Source organism: Mustela putorius, unplaced genomic scaffold (genome assembly GCF_011764305.1).
Source record: "Mustela putorius furo isolate JIRA1106 unplaced genomic scaffold, ASM1176430v1.1 tig00000680_pilon_pilon_pilon, whole genome shotgun sequence".
NCBI lineage: Eukaryota > Metazoa > Chordata > Mammalia > Carnivora > Mustelidae > Mustela > Mustela putorius.
In genome coordinates, this window is record NW_025421442.1 from 1,273,955 (window position 1) to 1,300,983 (window position 27,029).

The 27,029-nt window shown below is 53.8% G+C and overlaps 1 protein-coding gene across 6 annotated transcripts in view; it reads left to right on the forward strand.

Moving 5' to 3' along the window:
- Positions 1-21,279, forward strand: part of AUH (AU RNA binding methylglutaconyl-CoA hydratase) — a 131,020-nt gene extending 109,741 nt beyond the window's left edge. For all 6 annotated transcript variants that reach the window (XM_045083003.1, XM_045083005.1, XM_045083004.1 and 3 more), the window contains 4 exons: positions 11,771-11,958; positions 15,402-15,452; positions 16,520-16,567; positions 20,704-21,279. In XM_045083003.1, the coding sequence (XP_044938938.1) occupies positions 11,771-11,958; positions 15,402-15,452; positions 16,520-16,567; positions 20,704-20,781 (365 nt within the window). In that variant the 3' untranslated portion in view covers positions 20,782-21,279. The remainder of the gene's footprint in view (positions 1-11,770; positions 11,959-15,401; positions 15,453-16,519; positions 16,568-20,703) is intronic.
- The last annotated feature ends 5,750 nt before the right edge of the window (positions 21,280-27,029 follow it).

The window sequence follows — 27,029 nt, forward strand, 5'->3', positions numbered from 1 at the left end:
AGAAAGGATACGTTCTCTAAGGAGTCCGGGTCCGAAATACATAAAGAACTCATGTAACTCACCAAGAAAACCGCGAGCAATCCACTTAAAGAATGGGCATCAGGCCCGAATAGACATTTTCCCCCAAGGATTGAGTTAGTGAGATTGTTTATTTAGACATTATTTCATAATGCAGCCTAATGCTGGGTCGCGGTGTTGTGTATGTGAGTGATACAGTACTGCCCGTCGGTGACTTCAGCGAAGATGGGGAGCACGAGGTGGGTCGGGGGAGCAGTTCTGTGATGTTGTGGCTGTAGACCCGGAAGATCATTTCTGAAGGCTGCTTTGGGCCATCGTGTTTGAAGTTCTGCGGGCGCCCTGTGTCTGAAGGCCGGTGGGCTAGGGGAACGCAGGCAGCGCGCCTGTCTCTCAAAGACCGCTTCGATCTCGGGGTCTGTCACGGGCTGCCTTCGCGCCCTCCGTCCTCACCCCGGAGACGGGTTGTGGCCGCAGCGCGCAGGTGTTGCCCTCCCGGGCTTTGCCCACGTGGCCCGTCCTGGACGTCCGTCGTGTGTGTTCCTGACCTGCTTCTCAACGATTATGCCCTGGGGTGGCACTTCTCCCTTTTATTTCCTCCCCCCACATCAAGTTTTCAGCTACTTTTTGTGGCCTTTTTATTTAAAGGAAGAGTCTAAGAGTTAGTCCCGAGCTCACGGAATTTCTGCCCTACAGAAATCTGCCACATACGTTTTAAACCTGTGATCGATGCATGTTATGTCTCCAGTGTTACTAAAGCTTTCCATTTCAAATACTGACAGTATGGCTTAACTTTAATACTTGCATCTCAAACTTAATTTTTCAAAGGAACATCTTTGTCGATCCATCGTTGACGTGACGCCGTATTTCGCACAGCGGCGGCGAAAGCACCCTCACTGGTTCTTAGAACCCACTCTGCTCCGGTCTCGCTTGGCAGGGGCGGAGCTGCGTTGCGGGCTGAGCTCTGCAGAAGGAGCGCCGGCCGCGCTGTCCTCTCCGCTCCGGGCCCCGCTCCTTTCTGAAGTAACGGTTGACGTGTCCGCTCGCCCCCCTTCATTTTGCGAGACGGGAGAGTGATCGTGCGGTTGGGAAATATTCTGTGAACGCGCCCTGGACGAAGGCTCTCGGGAAAGGGCACATGGGCAGGAGAAGCGGTGGCCGTTACGGCACGGCTGCCCACCGAGGCCCCGTGCTTGTGCCTGGCACCGTCCAGATGCCCCCCCACCGGGGCCCTTCCCTTGTGAGGCCTGGGCATGGAGAGGCCGCCTGGAGAACGTGGCAGCGTGCGCGGGAGATCGCCTCCCGGTCCGGCTTGTGCGTTTGCTGCCTCGATCGGCTCATCGTGGGCGGCTCTTGCCGGGTCAGCGTGCGGCCCTGGGGGGTGGCTGGTGCGGAGGGGGCTGCAGGGGCGAGGCGTCGAGAGGCAGCCTGCACGCCCAGGGCCAGGGCTCCACGCGTGGCCGCGGTTCCTGCCCCACAGAAACCGTGGAGGAGGAACTGTTTCCCGCCGCTGTGTTTTGCGGTGACTTGCCCCACGCACGGACTCCTGCGGCGGTGCCTAGGGAAGTCTTCGCGGCTCCCGAAGACGTTTCTTCCTGAAGCACAGACCGCGCGCCCGCTGCTTTCCCGTGTTCGCCAGCCATTTGACTTGGGGAGTATTATTGCCTAATTGTTTCCGGTGTTTGTGAGATCTTTTTGTTTTTTTTAACTTTTTTTTTTTTAAGATTTTATCATCTATTTGACAGAGAGAGAGAGAGATCACAAGCAGGCAGAGAGAGGGGGAAGCAGGCTCCCCGCCGAGCAGAGAGCCCGATGCGGGGCTCGATCCCAGGACCCTGAGATCATGACCTGAGCCGAAGGCAGAGGCTTAGCCCACTGAGCCACCCAGGCGCCCCTTGTGAGATCTTTTTTAAGTATAAAATGGTAAATGCATCTCTGTAGATATCAAGCTATTAAATTTGGTGTTTGACTTCAGGAATCCTATGACTTACCGGGTGGTAAACATGAAACTTAATACAGTAAATATCACTGTATTAAAGAAAATTAATTAAGAATTTTCTCTAAGGCTGTCATGGATATACGCGTGTGTCTCATGCTCAGTCCACACCATAGTTATATGCGCAGACCATTTCACACAGGGGGCTCAGCCGAGTCATGATCCTTGTGATGTACTTGTAGATGCGACTGTGACATTAAACCAGTTATGTTTGTCAAATGTTAAAGTATATGATCTGCATAATTAACTAGAGTCCGAAGGGAGAAGATGGAACATATGTCCGGCAGTTGTGGTGTCACTTCATGGCCCAGAATTTTTGCTGGAGGGACATTTCTGCAGTCACAGTAGTAGTAGTTTGCTTGGTAGACGTACACAGCGAGACGGACATCAGGATACAGAGAGCCCGTGGGTCCCTTCTCTCCACGAGCTCCGTTTCCTCGGAGCAGGTGCCGTGTCTGAGCGCAGCAGACCGGGAGAGGTCCGTGCTGCAGGCTGCTAGGAAGGCCTTCGTGATGTGCGCGGTCCCAGCTGCGGACGCCCCCTTTTCTCGTGTGTGACCCGCTCTGGCGGAGGAGCAGGCGGTTCCTGTGGCTTCGGGCTGCGCCCTTCTCATGGGCGTGCCAGAGGCCGGCGAGCCCGGGGAACCACGTTTGTCGCCAGGCAGGTGCCGCCTCCTCTCTCCCTTGTGCTGGGGCCTGTCCTCCTGCAAGACAGGTGAGCTGTGCCGGGTCACGCGGACCTGGCACCTCGGCCGCGTTACCCACTGAGGTGCTCTCCGTGTCCGATGAACCCTAGACCTCACCAGACTCTCTGGGTTTGCAGCAGAAACGAACTTTGTGACCAGAAAGGAGCTCACGGTGGGGGCGGAAGGGACGGGTGACTCCACGCTGCGCGGTCCGTGCCGTGGCTGCAGACCGCAGGGCCGTTTGGGTTGACGAAGATGAGCTCCGCTGGAACCGCAGCCTCGCGCCTCGCGTTTCCAGTGCAGAGGAGTCTCGTGCGGCTGGTGGCCCCCATGTTGCACGGCCCAGACGCACACGGCCGCCACCTTCACAGGAAGCTCTGCCTGGCAGCATCGCGGCCGCTGGGCGCGCCCGAAGCCTGTGCTGGAGCGGGGGAGCCCAGCCGCCTCCGTCGTCCCCGTGCTCCACGCACGATTCTGCCATGAGGGAGACCGTTTGCCGGCCGCTCGTCCATGCCGGGCTGACTCGGGTCCGGTGGGAGCCGCCAGCAGCCCCTCGGAGCCACTCCCGGGCCTCAGGGCTAGCACCGGAGTTCAGAGCCCCCGCACCGCAGAGAGCCGCAGAGGGCAGTGCGGCGCAGGGTGGTGGTGGACGCGGGGTGGTCCGAAGTGGGCAGAGGTCCACCATGGCAGTCTTCAAACGGTTGGAGAAAGTGAGATTTTATCTTTCATCTGGTGTACCGCAGTATCTCTTTTCAAAAGTTAAAATAAATATAAGTGCTTCAGATATTTTCTGTAGAAATTACACAGACAATTTAAAGAAGTACATTTTTTTTTCTTAATATGAATAAAACCTTTCCACGTCTGTTTCCCTTTACGGTGAATGGGAGAAGGGTCGAGCAGGGGTTCCGGAGTGCGCGCTAATAGACACCACATCACAGGCTGCTGATTTGTTGCCGGTCAGCTGAACGTGCTCTGGAAAACTATTTTCGATAATCAACCTTTTTTCCTCTGCCCCGATTCTGAAAAGTTCTTAGCTTTTGCTAACAATGCTTCTCTAGGATAAAACACACAGAGCTCACACGGATGCGTTTCTGTGGGTGCTGCTGGGGTAGCCAGTGAGGACTTTCTTCCCACGTGCCCCTGTGTCATTCCTCTGTGTGTGTGTGTGTGTGTGTGTGTGTGTTTACTTTACAACGTGCTAAAACCCCTCAGGGAACAGAAGGTATTGCAACACTTCAAACGTTGGTCACAGATTGAAGGATAAATATTTTTATGGTTTTGCATGATTGTGACATGTTCGGTCATGAGACCAGTACACGCTCATGTTTGTTCACATAGCACATTCCTCAGAGACCTGGATGTTTCGGTATAAAAGCAAGAGGAAGTCGGTTTTGTAAACATCCAGGCCAGATCTGTCAAGAAAGCCCCTGCCTGAAGCCCCCTGACAGAGCTTCAGAGGGGTCGGTTGCTGTAGGCATTCTAATCCACAACTAACGTTTTCCTGCAGTATTTCTTCCACAACTCAAGGAAAAAGTAACCTTAATTGGCTTTCTATTTATGAGAGGGGACTCGGACATCATTCAGAAGGGCTACTTCTAGAAGTCAGAGGTCCTTTCTCATTATAGCAGCCCATACCCTTCATGTGGGAGCTGCCCAGTTTCCAACTTGCCTGATTTGTTGGAAGTGTCCCCGGTATTACTGTGGCTTCTTTTCTCATGGAGTTGTAAGAGAAAGGAGAAGATAAAGGCTGAAAAGGAAAGCTAAAGAGCAGAAACCTCTTCTACCTTGTAAATGCCACTGAAACGTGATCCGCAGCCCGGAAGCTGCGGCAGTATGATTGTGAAAGGCCAGGGAACGCTTGCCGTCGCGGTTCACATGATGTCAGTGGAACAGCAGGAAGGTGGCGTCTATGCTTGCTTTACTTTACACGTTCAGTTTAGGACTCAGGTTTGGGAGGACAGGGTTGGGGCCCGCATCTCCCCGTGGCGTCGGAGGCCAGCAGGCCCACGAGGCCGCAGGGAGTTCGGAGCAGCGGGCGGATCGTAGGAACATGGAAATGCTCACCTCTTGCCTTTGCTGCAAAAACAAGCTCGCTGGGTTTAAGCCATGGCTTAGCTGGACGTTGCTACTTTAGAAGCAGAGAGTCCCGGGAGAGATGATAGAGGGGAAAGATTCTTGATGCCTTCTTACACTTAAACTCATAGATGTTAAATGGGAGGAAATTTTGAACAGGACTATAACATTTCAAATATATTTTTATTCTACACAAATAATAGATAAACATGAGAACATTTTGTTCTATGATTAATATAGTTTTGCCACTTGGGGTGGCAACTGCTAATTGATTACCTGTTTTCATTGTCTCTTAATAATATGAGCCCCAGTTTTATTCCCTATGTCGGTGGCAGAACACTTGAGCAAGAAAGTGACCTTTCCTGCCACCCCCATGTGACCCAGTGCCCGGTCAGGGAGGTTGAAGCATTGTCGTGGGCCGTGGGGCGTAGCCATGCCACAGTGGTGGGCTGCAGCCGAGCACTGCCTTCCTCCTGCGCTTCTGCTGCGTCCCTCGCCGCGCCGGGCACCTCCCGGGCTCTTGCCCACGCTCTCTGCTCCTTTGTGTTGTGACCCGTCTCCCAAGGGATCTCATGCAGGCCCTGGCTCGGAATACCGTCGGGGGGACAGTGATGCTTGCTAAGCAGGGACGACTGCCGCACTTCTGTACGTAAAAGATGCCCGCGTCACAGGCCGAGTGCGCCCCGCCGCCGCCTGCCCTCCCGGTGTCAACAGCGGTGCCCCTTCCTCTGCTCCGGTCAGAGAGCCGGCTGACAGAGTGGTTCCCTGTCTGCCCGTGTATTTCTCACCAGTTTCGACACTTGCACCAAATGCCTCCCCTCACCCCCTCACTCTAGTTCCGTCCGAGCTGCCATCCTGTGGCGCGTGGAGGACACAGCAGCCTCCTGCTGGGCACCTGCCTTCGTCCTGCGCCTGTAGTCTGTCCTCTGGCAAGCTTAAAAGGATCTCTTAAAATGCAAATTGAATTATGTCCCCTTGTGCTCCAAACCCTCCAGGCTCTTTGCACCACCCACAGAGTGAGCCATAAGCCTGCACGGTGTCTGTGGGCTCCGAAGCCTGCCCAGCCCCATTCCTTCCACGCCTCTCACGTCCCTCCCCTGGGGGCCTGCCGCGGCCTCTACCTCATCTCCGAACGGCCTGAGCCTGGCTTCGCTGGAGGGGCCTCGCGTGGCCGGGATCATCCCTGGGTGTTGTCCGTGGTCTTCGTGGGCTGCTCGATACGACGCAGACACGCCTTCGCTTGTATCCGGCAGGCCTCCCCGGCCACTCAATGTCCGTTAGACCTGGTGGTTCTGTCACAAGCTGTTCCCCTGCCTTTATTAAATTCTCGCCCCGACGCTCGCTCCGTCTTGTCCCTGCACTGCTCTAGTGCGCCTTCCCTTCCCTGTCTGCCTCAGACGGAAGCTTTCTCAGATCAGGGGTCGGCCTGGCTCACCGCTGTGTGTCCAGCACCGGGGACGCATCTGGCACATAGTAGGTCACTAAACCAATAAATTTGAGATTGAACAAATGGATCTTATTTGCAAAGAAATAGAACAGATAAACTCCCATTTGGCTTCATCTGTTTTGAGAAAGAGGAAAACAAAACTGCTAGTTAAATGACCATGTCCTTCATGAAACATACGATAGAAACGGACTCCGGCCATCCTAAAAGAAAAAGACATTTACTGTCAGGTGGGCCGAGTCTGTAGAGAGCAAGGCTTAGCACACAAGCCGGAAGACCTGGCATCAGACAGCCACGGTGGTGGCGGAGCAGCAGGGCTCCGTAGAAGCCCGGGGTCATCGGGTCTGCACATTACAACCCCCGCATCGCCCATAAGCCCTCCAAGGCCACCCATTCAGGACGCCCCGCACCAAGAAATCCCGTCCTGCAGAGCAGAGCTCACTTGAATGCCTGCCCGGCTGTGCTAGAGCAGAGAGGAGGAGGATCCGGCCCCCTTGGCCTCCGTGGGGGGTTTTCACTGTCCCAGGCTGCGCACCTTAGGGGTCTCCAGAAGCAAAACCAGGATTTGAATGGGGGCAGCCAAAACAAGGCAGATACTGAAAGCATTTGGGAACTCGTTTTGAAGGTTCTTCCAAGCCTGTCGGAACCTACAACGAGTAGTGGGAACATACTGCGCTCCTCATCTTCGCTCATCTTGACCGTAGCTTGTCCTCAGACCCAGATCCTCACTATGGAAGGGTGTTCCCATGCCCCTCTTTTCAGACAGTGCTCTCAGATGCTCAGTGTCTTCCTGTCACCCTCAGAGTACTCCCTGGGGCCTTCCGGGGCCCACCAGATCTGGCCCTGCTCCTCCTGGGCCATGTTTGCTGCCCCTCGCATGTCCCTACTCTGGGCTCGAGCCTGCCCCGTCTCCCTGCACTCTGTGAGTCAGACATGGTCTCCCCAAGACCAGCGCACTGGTTCACGCCCCACTTTCTCCTGGTCTTGGATCCAGTGTCCCCTCCCGAGAGCCCCTCCCTGGCCATCCCGTCTAAGCTCCATGCGTGGCGCACCCCGGCACTTTCCCGTCTGCTCTCTGACAGTAGGGATTTGTTTGCTTGCTGTGGGCTTCCCGGTGAGAGTGTGGGGTCCACGAGGTCGGGGCTTTGTTCATTCATGGCTGGATGTGTGCACCCAGGGCTGGAAGCGGCCCTATGTCCTCGTTGAATGCGTGCACGCGTGTGTTGTCATCTTGGAGATCACACTCCTGCCGTCCTGCTCCTATACGCTGCACAGCATTTTGGAAATACAGCCAGGCTGTGCGAATGAAAAACGAGGGAAAAGCAGGTACTCTCTGACTCACAGAGACAACTTTCCGGGCACGTTTGATATGTGTGTCTGCCTATGTATGTGATCACATACGGCCCGTAGCAGATACACACCTTTTATTTCTAAAACAAGCATCAGTGCATTTCATAATCTGCCCTGTGTGCTTTCTTACCCCGTGGTAGGTAACAGTCAGCAGAACACGTCTGAATCCTGTCTCTGCCAGCTGACTGGATGAGCGCCACTCTCCGAGCTGCACAGTGGGGCTTCAGCACGAGGCACAGCTGCGCGGAAGACGGACAGTGCCCGACCTTCTGCGCAGAGGCTCGAGGCGCTCCGTGACCTTGACTGTGTCCGGGCCGCTGCCGGGGTGGAGCGGTTCTCCTTGTGCCAGGGACAGACTCAGTGGGGTCCCGTGCTGGGTTTGGTCCCCGAGACTCTGTCTGGAGGTGGCATTTTACGGTCCTAAACTCAAATCCTGCGGGAAGTTAGCCGGTTGTGTGATCTCGTGGCTGAGCCTGGGGTAGGAAAAGCGGCTGACAGATGCGACACGGCGTGTCTGTTTTGACCTAACGCTAATACCTAAGCTGGAATCTAATGTTCAGAAGTTAATGAAAGGTGAATCGAAATACATCGTCTCTAGTACTTCTCTGTGCACGTGGGACAGAAAATCTGGTGCCTTTTCCCTGGCGGCAGGTGTCGGCCATGCATCTTTTGTCTCTGGTCGCGGGCGCCATGCGGCTCGCGGCCTGGACTCCCTGACGGGTGCTCGTGTTCCGTTTAATCTTACGCTAGAGAACAGTTGTCCACAGAAGCGCTTTCCAGCTGCAGGAGTGTTGACATAAGCCGTTCCTCTTTAGGGGCACTGTTGGCGGGATGGGGGGGCCCGAGGCTGCTCGTCGATCGTGTGCACAGGGTAGTAACTTCTGTTCTTAGCTATCGCTCACGGTGTCCGTCTTAACTGAGCGAGGCAAACTGTACCGGACACAGTCTTTTCATGAAGTTGGAAATGACAAAGTCAACGTGCCAAGGGTTGGAAGCAGGTACCGTAGTTCTGCGTCAGTCTTTGATTCCTGCCGGTGGACTGCAGCAGAAGAAACGGGGCCAGATAACTTCTCACCGGACAGGTTTCCTGAAGATAAGATTTCAGTAGGAATGAGTGAATTAAATGACATATTTGTGTGACTATTTAAGAGTGCCCCTTTCAGCAAACGGTGTTGGGAAAACTGATTTCCACATCCTGGGGCCATTTGTAAAGATTAACCCCAAGTGGATTAAAGACTGTAATGTAAGAGGTGAAGCTACAAAAACTTAGAAGAAAATGGTAGAAAAGCTTGATGACATTGGATTTGGCAGTGATTTCTTGGATATGACACCAAAATCACAAGCAACAAGAAAAAAATGGATTTCATCAAAATGAAAAGCTTTCATGCTTCAAAGGACAGTCAACAGAGAGGAAAGGCAATCCCCAGAATGGGAGGAAATATTTGCAACTCCTGTACCTGGTAAGTGATTGCTGTCTCGAGTGTAGACAGAATCCCTACAACTCGGTGCCGGAGAGCAGCCCGGTTAAAAAATTGGCAGAGGTCTCCAGTAGATGTTTCTCCGAAGAAGATACACAGATGGCCAGTAAGCACGTGAGCAGGCCGGCTGTTAGGGAGTCAGGAACCACAGCGAGATCCCCCTCCACACCCATTAGGTTGGTTGCCATCAAACCTCCCCCCTCCAAAAGAGATAAAACCCCCTAAGAGCGCATGTTCCTGAGAATGTGGAGAAACTGGAATCCTTGTGCTCTAGTGGTGCAGCTAGTAGGGAAAAGTATGGCTATTTCTAAAAAAATAGAGATTTTCTGTATGACCTAACAACTCCGCCTCTGGGTATCTACCCAAAAGGACAGGAAGCAGGTACACACGTGTATGGCGGCCTTATTCCTAATAGCCGAGAGGTGGAAGCAACCCGAGTGACCATCCCCAGGTCAGAGTACATGAAACGGGGTCTTCCTCTGGTGGAGTCTTACCAGCCTTCTGAAGGAAGGAGCACTAGGACGCACCTGGGGGGCAAGGTGCTTAGTGCAGTAAGCCAGACACAGAAGAACGAGCACCGCATGGCCCACGTACACGGGGTCCCTGGGCTGCATGGCTTGTGATGTCAGCCCACAGGCCGAGGCTTCAGTGTTTGCTGGTGAGCCAAGGCTAGACTTCTCCTAGATCCTCTGGTGCACTGTTTCCAGCAAACCCAGAAAGCTCTCGGCAGCAGCATGGCGCTCAGCCCGCCCTGCGGTCTCGTCCTCCAGCGGACCCCTCTGCACCCGTTTCTCCAGGCAGAGGCTGATGTACGTGCTGTTCAGCTCAGGCAGTGCATGTGTTCCATGGCCTTGGTTTCGTCACTGTTCCTTTCTTTAATTTCTGCAAAGTCCTCATTCGTGGGGGAGGACACCGTGGATGAAATGATAGTGTGAAAGGCGTAAGCTTCACGGACCTGCAGGACTCCGCAGTTCCGGCTGAGTACGTGTGACGCTGCCAAGGACCGTTGCGGGTCACGTGCGCTAATTTTGAGCAATCGACATCCAGCTTCTCCAAGAAACGAGAAAGTCATTTCCTGATCTGTGCCCAGGACGAATGCTGTCTCCACAAGTTCTTCCGTCTGCGGAGAATTCTCCTCAGCTGCGTGAGCTGTGTTTCTGTCTGTCCTCTAATCAGCGGCCATCGGGAGCACCGTGAATACCTTGTCTCTTCCCTGCACCGTGTCCCGTAAGTTCTCGGACCTGTCTTCAGTACACGGAGCAATATCACTGTGTATGGTTTCGTGTAAATTTGTCAATGCTTCATTTTTTTTCAAACCCACAATTTCTGCCATATCGAGTAAAGCACCTGCAGATTCACCATCTCCCCCTGCTTGGGCAGTGTGCACACTTAAGCTGTGTTTTACAGACGCAGTGATCACTGATGTTCAAACCCAGGCCGTATTGAAAATAGCAGTGCTTTCCAGTTCGCTTAGGGGTGTGTGTGTGTGTGTGTGTGTGTGTTTCTGAATCACGCGCGTTTCCCAAATCAGCGCTCGTGGTTCGTGCTGCCGTGGTTCGTGCTGCCGTGGTTTGTGCTGCCGTGGCTGCATACCGGCGGCAGAGGCTGTGTGCTCCCGGCACGGGCGCACGTGCTGCGCTGGGTGTCGGGGTGTGCGCTGCATGCAGAGGGAGTGTGCCTTCTGGAACTGGGGATCATTATTTTTCACGTGGCCACTTTGGATTGAGATGTGAAGAAGAAAAGATGTTGCTTTGCTTTTCAGGTTGTTTCACCGAAAGCAGAGCTTGTCCGTCTCAAGCCCTGCAGGGGCGGTCGGCTTCCAGGGGGAAACTAGTGTTTGTCAGAAATCACCACCCACTTTTAAGTGTTGGGAACTCATATTTAAAAAAAAAAGAAATCTGAACTTTGTGGGCCAGAGAAAGCGCCGGGAGCTTGTTCGGGTGTGCGCTCCCGGTAGCCCGCCTGCCCCTGCTCCCCGGCCTCGGGCGCCCCGCAGCCGTCCTGAGGGGGATGTGTTGATGAGTCCTAATGTCGCAGTCACTTCCGTATCCGTACTGGTAGAAACTGAGGCTTCCAGGTAAGAATATTAATGGAAGCATATTAGCTCTCGTCTAACTTTCTTTCTAACGAGATCCTGGTCTTGTCGCTAGAGTGCAGTGGGTGGCAGGGAAGTGGGTACCTCCTGCTCGTGCTGAAAGCTCCGGGGCCACCGGGACAGAGCTGTCTGTGCCAGTGACCGCCTGGTCTCTTTCTGTTAAAGTGACGTTAGTGGGCGGTTCATCTGCCGTCCGCGCTTCTGCACAGAGCACATGGGGAGTTGAAGACCTCGGGCTCTGACAAGTTTCGTCGGAGCCAGAGGACCTGTCACCCCACTGGTGAATGGACGGAGGGACGGAGCTGCTTGCCCCCCACTGGTCGTCGTGGCGTGGGGGGGGGGGACGCTGATGTGGTTACGGTTGTGGGTGCGATTCGGGAGCACAGCAGCCGTGTCGCAAGGACTAGATCGTGCCAGAATCGCTAAATGGTTACAGAAGATGCTCACGTTCTGTTTTGGGTGGGCTTAATTTGATAAACTAACTGGATTCTGCCTTGAAGTGGTTCTCCGCTTACTAATCTTGACATAGAAACTTGTGGCCCTGGTTTATTTTATAAACCGAGGAGTGAAACGTTTAGATGTGAGGACTGAACGGTCTGAAGTCACGGCTTGCACTCCCCCGTTCTCCCTGCAGGGGGGACGCAGCGCCTGCCGCGTGCTATTGGGGTGTCCCTGGCCAAGGAGCTCATCTTCTCTGCGCGCGTGCTCGATGGCCAAGAAGCCAAAGCCGTGGGCCTGATCAGCCACGTGCTGGAACAGAACCCAGAGGGGGACGCCGCCTACCGCAAGGCCCTGGACCTAGCCCGAGAGTTTTTACCTCAGGTATTGCTAATTACATTGCTTTTCTGTTTTCTTTTCTTTTCTTTTTTCTGTTTAAAGACCTTTATAGCAAATGGCCACAACAGTCATCTCCCATGCCGGGGATGTGCGTGTCCTGTTTTCCAAGCAGAGAAGTACCTGGTAGCCCTAACACCAGGAACAGTAAGCTAGATCAACATGCAGGGCCTTCAGCATCGAGACGGGAGAATGGAGGTGGTCTGGGGCCCCCACTGTGGCCGGGCTCGGTAATATCGGACGCGCCCATCGGCACATGGGTCGGAGCTTCCTAGGAACTGACGTCATTCACCATCTGACCCTTCTGACCTGAGCTGTGCACGTGGAGAGAAACAGCCATGGATGGGCTGTCACCCTGAGTCCCCCTCAAGCTGAAACCCACTGAGAAGCACATGCTGGGGAGACCAGAGCCGGTTAGGCAGCGTGGGCTGTCCTTGCCACAGCCGGGTGTGAGGTGACCTGCCTGCACAGCAGCCTTTGTGTGTCCTCCCCCGTCACTATAGAGGAGGGAGAGGCAGTGAGAAGCGGATCCTCCGCTGAGCAGGGAGCCCGACACGGGGCTCGATCCCAGGACCCTGAGATCATGACCAGACGCTTCGCGGACTGAGCCCCCAGACATCCCTCCTTGTGTTCGTGTTTATGGTGACGTAGGCACTGTTTTAGCCCCTTTGTGCGCCGTGGTCTGCCCACACTGAAGCTCTGGAGTCTGGGACACGCCGCATCTCCTCGCAGATGTTCCCTGGAGCAGCTTGACGGTAGGGTAGGGCTAACAGGGCGCATCCTGGGGCCCGTTCCAGCAGTTTCTTCCATCTCTCCCTTCAGTGTATTTTCCAGATGCTCCTTTCTTCTGAGATCACAGATTAGAGGACTTTTGCTGTGCAAGTAATTAGCGATTTGTCTTTATCCCTAGTGGGGTTTCAGGCTTTACCACTCCCCGGCCAGTCCTGGAATCAGAGTGGCTTCCTCTCCGACTGCACCATTTGGCGCAAACAGGACTCGTAGCCTGTTCTGGGGCTCCGGAGCCTCCTGGGAATCTCAGGATACTCCCTCTAGGAAAATGCACACGCTCTCCACATTTGTTGGGAGCTCTGCATCCCTCCTCAGAAGGTGCTGTTAGACTTTCCGGTGGCCCGACAGGGGCCCCAGTCCGCCGACTGCTGACAGGCAGGGCCTCCCTGTGCGGTTGGTTCTGGGAAGCACACTGCTCCGTGCGGATGCCGAGGTCCTTGTCACTCAGCCCGCGGCACCCTCTCCCGGGACTCCGCTCTTGCGGGATTTGCTGTCCGTGTAAGTAACCAGAACCCTGCACTCGGAGCTGAAGGAGAGAGCAAGCAGAAAAGATTTTTAGTGTCTTAAGGTAAACTGAAACTTCGGTATTAATCTTTCCCCAAGCGATTGGAGTGGTGTCGCCTGAAGAGCGGTCGAGGCGCAGGTGTGAGGAAGAGGAGGGTCTGACTAACGACCGGCTTCGCGGCTTCCTCCGGCTTACAGCTCTAGAACCGGTGCAGGTCTGCCTCGAAACAGGGCTGTGTTTGAGGGGTGCATCCTTCCCGTGCAGAGCACCATGGCCTCTCCTGGTCTTCGGACGGCGGTGCTCAGCTCCCTGCTGTGAGCTGCGTCCCTGGGCACCGCTGGGCCTCGTCACTCTTTCTCCTGTGCCCTCCGTGCCCGCGCCTTCCCGCCTGCCGCCCGACAGCCAGCAGCACTTCACCGCGGGCCAAGCCAGGATCCCTACGGCCCATCCCTTTCGCCTGGGGGACCTGCCTCTGAGGACACTAACCCCTAAGCTTTCTCTCCAGGGCAAGGGAGACGCTGAATGGTTCGGGAGATGCGTGACTGTACAATATGCCGGAGTTACAGAACAAAATTCGAGGGGCCGTGGTCTTTATTTCTAGTTTTTGTCACTGAATGATTACTCTTCCAGAAACTAGAAAGCCTCTGTAAAATTAGTATTTCCATCTGATTTCTGTAGTGGATGTTAGTTCCCTTGTCCTGTTCAAGAAAAAAATGTTGGTCCAGAAGAAGAGCTGTTGGTTTTGTGTTTTGAAAGAGGCGTGTTAAATAAGCATTGCATCTGCTAGCATTTCCAGTTTCCTGTTTTTCTAGTTATGTGAGCCTCACTGCCCAGTACAACCCAGGCATCCTCAGGAGTGGGCCCCAGACCCGCTGCCTTTTCACGAGGGGCTGGGGGCGCGTGCACACGCGGGAGCGGGACGGCATCTTGTTTGCGTCATCTGGGGGACACGAGGGCACAGCTAAGGCTGTCGCTGAGAGGCGCGCGCTTCAGAAAACAGTCGAAGACTTGAGGCTCTCAAAGACACGGTTCTCGTGTGAGCCCCACACCCCCAGACGGCATTCCGGGGGACTCTAACAAAGATACTTGTGTGAACCTCGAAGACCTGTGGCCTCTGAGAAAGATATTTATTAAGTGTCCGGATTAGGGAGAGAACTTAGCTGGGTTAAAGTTGATGACAGAGCCCCTGCGCGGGAAAACGGACGCTCCATGCCGTCGGGCGTTTGTCACTGGTTCGTCAGACCCTCCGCGGCTCCCCTCACTTCGAGCCTGCTCTGCCCTTTAGTCCGGAAGACGCTTGCAGAGATGCCGCTGCGGCCTAGCTCCTGACCCGGGAACTGTTCTTAGGGATTTAAAATGTGATCAGACAGCTAAATTCCACCTGGGGCACTCTTGTTTTCAAAGATGACAGAAGTCATGTTCTCCTTCTCCCAAGGACACCCAGTTCTCCCGTCTATGACCCTCACACTCGCCAAGGACGCATCAGGGCTCTAAGCTTTCGTATGGTGTGGGAGCACTGGCTGGAGGGCACAGCCTTACCCGTACATCGTCATTGTGCTCAGTGCCGAAAGCCCACGGAGGACAGGGGCCCGCGGAGGACAGAGGCCCGCGGAGGACAGGGGCCCGCGGAGGACAGGGGCCCGCGGAGCACCGGTGTCTGCACAGGACAGAGGCCCGCGGAGGACAGGGGCCCGCGGAGCACCGGTGTCTGCACAGGACAGGGGCCCGCGGAGGACAGGGGCGGGGCCAGTGTGTGGGACGGACGCGGACAGGAGTGTCGGCCTCATCGCCAGCCTGGGCTCCTGTCGGGCCGTTCGTGGGTGTGCTATCATGGCAAGCACAATGCCCCCTTTTCTTTGCCTGCTTCCCTTCTAGGGAGACCTGCTGGAGGGCGGTCAGCCCCCTCCTGGGCACAGCCCCTGTCGACCTGCAAGCGGGCTGCGTCGCCGACGTGGGAGCTGCTCCAAGTGCTGTTCAGACCTTGCGCAGCCGGGAGGGATTTCCCATTAACTGTCTTACAGCTTCGGATGTTTCTTTGCCATGGTGCCAGCAGTGGGAATTTCTGATTTTTACTGGTTTATACAACATAATTTGCATAAATCGTAATTAATATCTTATTTCTTTAATTGAATTTTAGGGACCCATTGCAATGAGAGTGGCAAAATTAGCAATTAATCAAGGGATGGAGGTGAGTGCCTTGATACTCGACTTTGTTGTCGGAGGAAGTAGTAGACATTTCATTCTGTTTAATTTATTATATTTTATGTTCCCAAATCCAGCTGTTTCAATGCTATTGTTACTGCAGGCTAGGTTATTTTTTTGCTTTTAGCTCTACTGTTGATTTCATTCTGCTCAGGCTCTTCCTGACTCGCCTCCGTCACAGAACTCGGGAATTGCCCTGGAGTCCCGCAGCTTGTGGCACGCTTCCTGTCTCTGCCTTCAGCTAAGAGATTTATTGGCTGGTGGTTCCTAGAACACCAAAAGAAAAGGTCACTCGGTGTATTCTCAACACCGTTCATTATAAAAAACATCCTGAGAAGCACTTCCAGGCTCAGAGCCGAAGCGAGCTCTCTCTGCCTTACGTCACCACGCGCTCTGCGCAGGGAGCCGCACTAACGAGGCGGACGTGTGGCGTGTCCTGGGGTTACCCCGGGAGGCGACTTCTCAGGAGCACAGGCCTCAGGCCGGGGGAGCGATGCAGGCACCGGTATACATTGGGCGTTAATTACCCCGGTGGGGTTTTGCTTAAATACCAGAATTTTGCAGAAAGATACTCTTTCTTATAGACTCAGAGGCCGCCATATCTTCCTTGGTCTCTTAGCAATAGAAAGAGGTTGAATTTGTTAGCAATAAATACAGTTTTAAAGATGTACAAAGCAGAATGGTTTTAAAAATGTTCGTGTAATTGTAACAACACTAACAGCAAATGCCCTGTGGCTCATTCTGCATGGCAGGCCGTGTATCCGTGCTTTATCAAGGCGAGATCGCCCTGCGTGGTAGACAGTACAGTTAGCCTCTCTGAGCCACGGAGAGCATAACCAGCTCAGCCACGGTCACACAGCCCCCACGTGGCGGAGGCAGAACTGGAGCGCAGGCCATCAGCTCAGCCTGCTCTGCTGCTCGCACGGCCGGTTTGCTGTGTGTCATCGAAGGGTTCTGTGCTCTCGGAGCAGTGTTATGAGTTTGAATTTATATCGAGTGCTCCATGTTTTGAAAAGTAATTCCTGCTGAAATGTATTATGTTTTCATCCTCAGGTTGATTTAGTAACAGGATTAGCCATCGAAGAAGCTTGTTATGCTCAGGTATGTAATGCAACTCCAGACTCAGCGAGGCTGTCAACCTTCTGTGTAAGTCAAGTGAATGGTATGTCTCAGAGCAAGACTACGCCCACACCTCTTCTCAAATCATACAAATGAGTTGAAAGTGGGTGTCTGTGCTCTTTGACTATACTAGCCCTTAATCACTGGTTCTCTTCCATACACTAATGTCTCTTGTCTAGCTAATTTAGAAAACTCTATCAAGTTAGTACCATATGTGCTGTCGCTGTCTCTCAGTCTCCTGTTATATTTTATGGGTGTCAATATGAACCTTCCCTCCAGTGTGGATGGGTGGGCGGAGGCAGTGGTGTGGGTGTGGACCTACGGGGGGAGCATCCGTGTATGAGACTCAGTGGTTCTGAGCCTTCCCTCCTGCCCACTGAAAGTTCCCTGATTCTGTGTATACAGTTTTCTGTTTCGTACACAAATTAGTAGGACTTTGTATAGAGGAATAAAGCTCCTTTATTTCTTTCCTTCCTTGTTTTCTAAAAGATGTAACTTCATTTAGGGCATCCAAAGTAGCAAAAGAATTTTGTTCTACCTTTTGTGAGAATTGGAAACTCACTGGAGCTCCCATTTAAGCATGGCGGTGTCCTGAATTAGGAGGAACAGTGGAATGTTCCCCTGCACCTGGTCTGCGAGTGTACATTGCAACCTTTCATGATGAGCACACGCCGCGAATGAAGAAAATTATACTCTTCCCACAAATGGACAGCCTTAGAGTCCAGAGAAGAATTTACAAGTATGTTTGGCCGTAAATCCCACCTTACCAAATGTGAAGGAACAGGAATCCTAAGCATTTTGTCAGACCACAGTGGAATTAAACTAGAAATCGTAACAGAAAGATAGCTGGGAAATCCCACCTGGTAATGGTAGGATCAGTCTTTTTACTCTGGGTTGAACAGCGTACTTTTCAATGGCACGTGTGTCAGAGGAGAAGCTACTGAGGGCACTGCTTAGGGAGAGCAGCATTTCGGCATTGAACACACGTGTGTGAGAAGGAGGACCGAGGATCAGTAGTAAGTTTCCGCTTCAGGAACGTAGAAAAAGGAGAGCAAAAGAAAAGAAAAAGTCAGCAGAAGAAAAGGAAAAATAAGCTTTAGAACAAAAACCCATGAAATCAGAAACAGAAAAACAGAAAGAAAAGACCACAACAAGAAAAAGCTGGCTCTCTGTCAAGACCTGTGGAGTTGACAGACGTTCAGGCAGACTGACCATGGAAAGAGGAAGATAATCACCAACATCAGAAATGCAGGAAAGGCCACCTCGAATGATCCCATGGACTCGGAGAGAATGATAAAGGGATACCTTGAACAACTCTGCCTACGGATTTGATAACTTCGATGAAACGGACCAATTCCTTTGAAGACGCAGCATGCCAAAACTCATACAAGGACAAACAGATGATCTGAATAACCCTATGTTTGTTAAAGAAATAAAATAATAATTAATAAACTGCTAAAATAGGAAGCTCCTGGCCCAGATGGTTTCTCTGGTGAATTCTACCAAACATTTAAGGATGAAGTCATATAAATTTTAAGTGAGTTTTCTAGAAAATAGAAGCAAAAGGAACCCTTCCTAACTCATTCTGGGTCGGTATTATCCTGATACCAAAACCCAACATTATAAGAAAGGAAAACCACAGGTCATTGATCTGATCTAGATGTAAAAGTTCTCAGCAAAATATTAGCAGATCAAATCCAACAATGTATAAAAAGGTGTTTAAAAACAATTTCAGTTTGTCTGATTTGTATAAAATATATGGATACAATGTATAAAAAGAACCAAATGGATTTTTTTGGTAGATAGGCAAGCCAGGTTTGAGAGTCAGAAAGCATTACAAACCATGAACCATCACACCAACAGGTTAAACAGGAAGGTCAGATGATCGTATCAGTAGATCTAGAAAAAGCATGTGACAAAATCCAACAGCCGTTCATAATAAAAACTCAGCAAACTATGATGGGGGATTCCTTACCTGATGAGAACCTCTATAGAAGAACTTGGAGCCAGCGTCATACGTCATAGCCAAGGTCAGGCCAAGGTCATCGTCCTCACTGCTCCTTGTCAACATCTACTAGAAACCTTTGCTGATGTAATAAGACAAGAAAAAAATAAAAGATACACAGATTGGGAAGGAAGAAATAAAACTTCACAGAAGATGTGATTGTCCGTGTAGAAAGTCTCAAAGAATCAACAACAGAAACGCCACTAAGAAGCAGTAGAGCAAGGTTGCAGGATACGGGTAGTAGACAGGTTCAGCCCCTTCCCTGTACGCCGGCAGTAGAGAACCGGGATTTGAAATTAAAAGCATAACATGATCTTCATTAATATAAAATACCAAATGCTTAAGTATAAATCTAAAAAAAAAAGTACGTGATCTATAGGAGGAAAACTAACTGGTGAAAGAGATGGAGGTGTAAGCAAATGGACAGGTCAACCTGTTCATGGATAGGAAGCCTCGGGGTTACTAAGAAGTCATTTCTTCTCAATTTTATTTAGAGAGTCAGTCAGTACAATCCCAGTAAAAACCTCAGCCACGTTACTTGATCTGTATCGACAGACCAGTTCAGAAGTTCATATGGAAAGTCCAAAGAGTTAGACTAGGCAGTCCAGTAGCGCAGAAGAGCAGAGCTGGGGGACTGGCACTGCCCAACTCCAAGACTTACGGTAAAGCTCCAGTAAGCAGGACAGTGTGGGTTGACAAAAGAGCAGACAGTTGGATCAGTGGAACAGAATAGGGAACCCAGAAGTAAATTCATATGAAAGTCATGGAAGTAGACTCATAGAAAATGAAATGACTTTTGACAAAGGAGCAAAGGCAGTTCAGTGGAGAAAAGATGGTCTTCAAAATGAGTAGTACTGAAGCATCTGGGCCTTCAGTGACAAAAAATGAATGTAGACACTGACATTACACCCTTCACAAAATCTCACGCAGATTGGGCCATAGACCTAATGTAAAATAAAAACTATGAAACTTCTTAAATATCACATAGAAAATGTAGGCATCCTTGGGTTTGGCAGTGACTTCTTTAAAATTAACACCAAAAGTATAATCTATGAAAGAAAAAACTGGTGTTTTACTTCATTGAAATCAACAACTTCCCCTCTGGAGTGACATTGTGCAGAGGATTCCCCTCCCAGGAAGGGAGGGTCTTTGCAGTACACATCGGTAGAGGACGCGCACCGAAGCAGACACAGGGCTTGTAAAACTCAACAGTAAGAAAACAACCCACTAAAAAGCGGGTGGAAGAGCTGAGCCTGCCCAAAGTAGATGCGCTGATGGCGAGTGAGCCCAGAAGCAGACGCTCCACATCACACGGTGTAAAGATCCGATTTGCCCATTTCTTACAAAGCTAAGCATAATGTTAGCATGTGATTCGGCAGTTGTAGCTCTAGGTGTTCACACAACTGTGTCGAAAGCTTATGTCTGCACCAAAGTCTGCACTTGGCGTTTTAGCCGCTCAGTTCCTAACTGCCGAATGTGGAAGCGGCTGAGATGTGGAGGTGCAGGCACATGCACGCAGTCAGGTATTACTCAGTGACAAGACACAGAAGAACCGCAGACGCGTACTGTTAAGGTACGGGTTTCCGTCTAAAAATTGCAGGTACGATAGGGTTCCAACGGTCTGACCTCTGGAAAGGCGGCACAGGGCAGGGATGAGAAGATCGAACCTGAAGAACTTGGTGCGGGGAAGCTGTTCCGTGGCTGCTCTAGGGTGGATCCGTGACATCGTGCCTTTGTCAGAACCCATGGTGCACACAACATACAGGCTTTGCTTAACAAGAACGTGTGGATCCTGGTTCCTCAGTTGTGACAAATGTACCGCATTGACGCAAGGTGTCAGTAAGGGGGCAACCCTGAAGTTTGTTCAGTCGTTTGTAAACCTAAAATAGTCTAAAAAATAAAGTATGTCGGTTTTTTAAAGTACGTTTGAAATCGGGGGCAAAGTGTGTTTGGAATTAGAATGTAAATTTGGTCACAGAATTGTTCAAATGATGGGTAGATTTCAAAATTTTCGATCGCCTTCTAGTTCCTTTTCTCCTACTTAAATAAAGCTTGTTAGACTTTCGTAGTTTCTTCCTGTTGGTGTAGGTAACACAATGTTTTGTTTCTCTAGACGATTCCAACAAAAGACAGGCTTGAAGGTCTTCTTGCTTTTAAAGAGAAGAGGTCCCCGCGCTACAAAGGAGAGTAGAAGACACAGAAATGCTCACAGCCCCAGGGTAAGGAGCGCAGCTCTGGAAGGATCTTTCGGACCCACACATGCCTCCGCGCCTGGAGACCCAATGACCAAAGTGAGTTCAGCTTCTGGAGCGGACCCATCTGTGTACGTCGCTCAAATGTGCGTCTTGTCGCGTTCCCTCAGATTTACAAAGCTAGTAGTGCATACTGTCAGAGTCAACGTAGGGACACATTTTTAAATATTTCCTGCATATGAGGCTTTCTGTTCTTGATTTTTTAATGTGAATAATTTATATATTGCACATTCTAGGAAATAATATCGATTGTATGTCTACTGTGCTGCAATACGAAATAAAATTATTTCTATATACCAAAAACGTGAAGTTATACCAAATAAAGTTTCTAAGGGATTATACAGTACATCCACGCATAATACATCTCAGACTGAGAAAGGAATTGGAAGACTCTGAGTGAAAATTACCAAATAAAAATAAAATTGGTGGAAAGAAAACTTGGAATTTTTCTGTTCCCCGATTCTCTTTGAACCAAATAAGTCACCGCACCCTGATCTGAGGAGAAGCCGCCCTTCAGTGCCGAGTCTGTCGGGTCACCCTGTAATCTTAGAGCCAGTGTGGACAGTGTGAGCTCAGCGGGGGCCCGTGGCCGCGGGAGGCCGCAGGAGGCCTGGAGCCGGAGTTCTCCTAAGATCGCCCAGCACCCGGCCTGGCCCTTGGGCTAACTCCCCAAGAAGGTGGTGTCGCCCGGGTTGGGCTGTCGAAGCGGCGTGGGGTCAGGGATTTGAGGGGAAGCCCAGCGGCTCCGCTTCGCCCCAGCACCGGCACCTGGATTCAGGAAGGAAGGGAGGTGAACACGGCCGCTGCAGCCCCTCTCCTCGACTCACCCCTGGCCAGGCCAAGTGACTAGAAATGGAGGGCTCGGGGGCACGTCTGCGCTGCTGGCCTCGCCTGGGGAGGGAACCGTGTACACGCGTGGCCAGAGCTGTGGGCTTCAGAGTGCAGCGTGGGGAGACCTTCGCGGCTCTCCCGGGAGGCTGGAGCTAGCTTTGGTGTGTTATCCGAGCAGACTGCCCTCTGAGGCTGTGTCCAGGGCCGAGTCCGGCGGTACTGGGGAAGCCCTGCTTTTCTGGGACCTGCTCCTCCTCACCTGTGGCTTGGGGGCCGCCCGCTGCCCTCCGAGCAGCACGGCTGTGCTTTGTTGCAGGGAGGGGACATTCGGCGTGTGGGTGGATGACTGTTCGTGTGTTCCCACGCTCCGCACCGCGGCTTCCTTGGAAAGCACATAGACTTTGACCTTTTAAAAATCACCAAAACTTTTGTTTTTCACCTGGGGAAGTTGAGCGCTCAGTTGCAGGAGGCCAGCATGGAGTCCCCGTCGGGTGCTCCCATGCGGGGGGTGGGGGGAGGGCGTTGCGCTCACCGGCAGGTTCGCGGCCGGGGCCCGGGGCGGGGGGTCCTGGGGAAGGGGCTCGGCGAAGCGGAGGCGCACGCTTCGTCTTCCGATCGCCTCGTGCCGTTCACATCACACGGGGTGACTTGCGGGTGTGGTGCTGGCCGTGGTTCTCGTGGTCCTTTAAAGACTCCAGGGCCGCTTTGTCTGTCTGCAGCACGTTCTCCCTGTGCGGGAACAGTTATGTCCATGGGAGACTGCTCGGCGCGCGCTGGGTGACCTGTGTGTCCTCACAGATGCCGGGTCTGTGGCAGACCGAGCGCCGCTGGATGCCCGGCAGAGTTCTGAGGAAGTCACTGCAGTGCGTCCAGAAGCAGAGACATCCCTCCTGGGGCTTCAGAGAGCGCGGACTGCCGTGTTAGGGCGCGGCGCCAGAGTGTAGACGTCGGCCTCTGCCGGGGTCTCGTCTGCCGCAGAGCGGCCTTGCTGGGCCTGGTCCTGACGCCGGCGCGGGGTCCCGGGACTCTCAGGGAGAGGGCCGCAGCCGGGGCGAGCTGGTGCCCGCCGGCCCCCCAGCACGCTGTGCATTCGCATGTCCTTGCACCGAAGCCGTGTCCAGCGGACGCAAGCCGGCGACGCCGCGGCGACCCCCATGCCTCCCCGGGACGTGTAAGAAGGCCCGGAGAGAGGATGCATAACCGAGCACTGCCCCGGTTCCGGGGAAAAGCACCTCCCGTCGTCTGGGGTCTGCAGGACCGCGTGCCGGCTCACTCGTCACTTCTCTCTCGAAGAACAAGAGGCCGCCACGTCCCAGACGCTCTGGGACGAAACGGGCTGTCACGGGGGCCCAGAGAAGACTCAGGTTTTCTGGACTCCTTTCTGTGATCTAAAAGATTATTTCCAGTTCAATAAAACTTGAAAACTGGCTCATTGTGTTCAATAAAAAATCGATGGTTTTCCTTAGTCTCTCTCCCCTCTCTTCCGGCTGCCAGGAACCTGGCTTGTCACTGAGCTCAGCTTCCTGGCCACACCTGGAAAAGAGCTCTGTAGGGACCAGAGCAGCGGCGTGTCCCTCGCGGGCGGCGTGCTCGACGGCAGGCAGAGGCCTGTGTCTGCCGCGCGCTTGACCTTGGCTGGCCTGGCCGCTGACCCTCCGCTCACTGGACCACGGCTCTCCCTTCTGGTGGTAGGTCCCGAATCGCTGCGATCTGGGGTCCAAAAATCCCGGCAGGCAGCGCTCTCTAATAATTAATCATAGCGCTGTGTCTTCCCCTGCCCGCCCAGTTAGATACTAACTTGTGTTCCTCAGCACTGTGAGGCTTCATCAAAGCAGCAGTGAAATTGCTCTTATTTTAAAGAATAAGTGTACCTTTGTCACAGAGGAAAAACTACAGCATTTTACAGTTACTGGGTAATCTTTTGGCAAAATGAGAGCCACTTTCCTGCATAGGTGACACAGGCTCCTGATTGGGGGTGTTTGGGGCGTTAGGGACGGAACCTTCTGCTCAAAACACCTGTGGGTCTCGGGTGCCAGAGCCCACTGTCTCCCATACCGTGGAGTCCTTTCTCTTCAGGAGCCTTCCGGCATCCGGCTGTCCCGTAGAGGGACGGCTCCCAGCCTTCCAGCCCTTGGTGTGTGGCCTTTGTTCTCCAGGTGAATTCTCAGGGCAGCGTGAGAGCAGGACGCCTGACGGGGAGAACGGAAGGCGCCGAGGACGGGCTCAGACGTGTACCTGGAGTGGCCGGGGCCGGCCCTCACGGTGCCTGTCCACGCAGCGCAAGCCTCGGGAGGCAAGGTAGGGGGGCGGCCGTCCTCAGCGAGCGGACTGTTCCCGGGGGGCACCAGGGTGAGCTCAGAGCCAGCAGGGTGTCAGTCCCTCTGGAAGTACAGAACACACTGTATTCCGTGGCCGGTTTGGGTTCATGGGGACATGGACCAGATCACAGAGAGCTCGGGCTAGTTGTCAGGGGAATGGCACCGGAGCTGAGGCCCCGACCGTCTCCACGTGTCCTGCGTGCGGGAGTCGTCTCGGGAGCAGCCCCAGGGGAGAGGCTCTGGCAACTCCAGGAGCGGCATCTGGGGCGCAGGGTGGTGGCCGGAGGGCGGTGGGGCTGGGAGTCGCCCCTGGGGCCAGAGACTGGGCCATCTTGGTCAGCCGGGGGACGGCTGGTGTGTGTGTGTGTCAGAGAGAGAGAGAGACAGATTGAGCCTCTGCCCTGATGGGTGCCGTGGTTTCCTCACGACCCGGGAGCTCCCGGACGTGTGCGTGTCCGGCGGCCCGAGGACGGCAGGCCGCCCACCGTCTCCGTGCGTGTCGGCAGCCAGCACACGGGGACTCGGACGGCCCCGCCGGCTCCCGGGCTGCGAGCTGAGGTCCGCCGTGGTACTCGCAGGAGAGGAAGCCCGTGGGGCCCAGGTCACCCTGCCCTTCGGGGCAGTGTCGCCAGCGTCTTGCTGTCTCCGCACTGGCCAGACTCACCCAGGGTCTCGCGTTCAGGTCCGGCTCGGTCAGAGGTTCACTCTGCTTTTCTGGAAGGCACACGGGAGCCCTTTGACCAGGTCCCGTCTGAATTCGATGCCGAGCCCAAGCTCAGCATCTCCCGCCCCCGGGCCTGCCGGCTGCTGCTGGTGGTTTTCAAAGCCAGATGGGACAAGTCCGTGCCCAAGGGCTCTGCGGCCAGGAACACCGTCTTCCACAGATGTGGCGTCTGTTTTCACCAGGGATGGGCTGGGACGGGGACAGGGGTGCAGGGCTGCATCCAGAAACCCGTCTTTTACCCAGGGAAAGAGCCGTGGGGGAGAGCTGGTTGCTAGCTGTCTGTGGGTCAGAAGGGCAGGGTGACGCTGGGGCCTTAGAGGCCGCCACCGGCCAGAGCAGCCACACCTGCCCCCGGCCCCAGGGACACTTGCACGGGCCACTCTGTGCTGTCACTCACAGACCCAAGGATCGTCAACAGGAGGAGAAGCTGCTGAGGCCCTCCCAGGTCTGGCCGCAGGGGCAGAAGCGGGTGGTGAGCCATCGGGGCAGGTCTGTCGGCAGGCGTGGCGGGGCAGAGGGCAGCCCTCTAGCTCCACCATGTCCGTCCCCAGAGTCCCCCAGATGGTGCTCTTCCGCTCTGGCGTGGGCTGAGATGTGAGATGCTCGGCTACGGGGCTGCTCACGGGTGGGCTGGGTCAGAGGAGGCACAGAGAACCATGTGTGCCCCGTGGCGACCCATGGCTGGGCCCTACCCTGGCCGTGAGCAGGAGTCTGGATGCCAGCTTGGAGCGCTGGGGAGGGACAGGTCCCTGAGGAAGGCAGCCCCTGTGTCGTGTTCTGCCGGCTGTCCCGCGGCTGCCATAGGGGACATGCCGAGGGGCTCTGGCCGCCGCCGCGGGCGCGTGTGCCCACCCCCGGAGCAGGGCAGCATTCCCACACAGCCACGGCCCCCACCTCCCTGCCGAGGCGTGGCCGTGGCGTGCAGCCCTGATGTCCGCCCCGTGTGGGTTCGTCAGACGTGGTGAACCCATTTCACAGAGTGGGACAGAACGCTGCCACCGACGAGGGAAACAGTGGCACCACGGCTCGGGGCTGTGACGGCTCAGGGCTGGACCCCATCGTGATGATGACTCCAGGCCAAGGGTTCGGAGGAATTTGAAGATGGGCAAGTGCCCTCTTCTGACCTTTTCAAAACCAGTTTGCTCACTTTCACTTCCAGCCTCGCAGCCGGCTGAACGGGACCCGTGTGCCCTTTACAGAAAGTGAAGCGCGGGTTCGCCCGAGAAGTTCAAACTCCTCGCGGCCTCTCGTGGGTTGAGTCACAGTTCTTCTGAGTTGTCTGTCAGCTCTTTCTGGAACCGCCCACTTTTTGTGAGGCTTAGAACTTGCTCACAAGTGGCCCCGATTTGAGGTGACGTGCCGTACCCACCAGCAAGCAGCAGTGCCCAGCTGACTTGGTGGAAAGTTACTCGGATGCCCGGGGAGCCTGGTGGGCGCGGTGGCCGTGGCTCCCGTGGACGCTGGCACACAACAGGAAAGGGCACGTCCTCTCCCTCTGGTCCTTGTGGGAGTGTGTACGTGGCATGCGACCGTCCCCCCGCTCTCCTCCAGAGACCAGCAGTGTTCCCTGGCCTGTCCTCTCGCCTGCACTCCCGAGTTCAGGGACAGTGTGTGACCTTCCGTGCGCTCGGTGTGCATCTGAACCCGTTTGCGTGTGTAGGTAGGAAAATTTGTGTTGAATTTCCCATAAAACTCAGCAGAACTGACCGTTTTAATTGTATCCGGTGTGCCCCAGGGATGAGCTAGCCTTGGAAAGTGAGCGTGCGGGGTGGTGACGGGAGCCAGGGAAAGGAGCCGAGTCCTGGCCCGGGACGGCTCCTCCCGTGCTGGCCCATGACCTCCGGCAGACGCAGAGCAAGAAAACGATTTCGGCGTGTCTGTCACACAGGAGAGCAGTGTTCCCCGCGGCTGCTGGCACCTGGAGAAGTCATGTTAGGGTGCATTGTGGGGGACGCCTGGGCAGCTCAGCCGTTAAGCCTCGCTTTTGGCTCAGGTCATGATCCCGGGGTCCAGGGAAGAAGCCCCGCGTCGGGCTCCCTGCTCAGCGGGAAGCCTGCTTCCCTCCCCCTCCCCTTCCTACTCATGCTCATCCTCTCTCTGTTTTTGTCAAAAATAAATCAATAAAATCTTTTTAAAAAGTAAGAAAGGATACATTGGGGGGGGTCTATTTTGTATTGATTCTGGGTTTAGAGGCCTAGCATCAGAATTGAAAAAAAAGACACTTTTTTGACTTTTGTGGATTTTTCAACTTATTTTTTAAAATACATAATTTACATACCATAGAAGTCACCCTTTGAGCTGTGCAGTTCAGTGA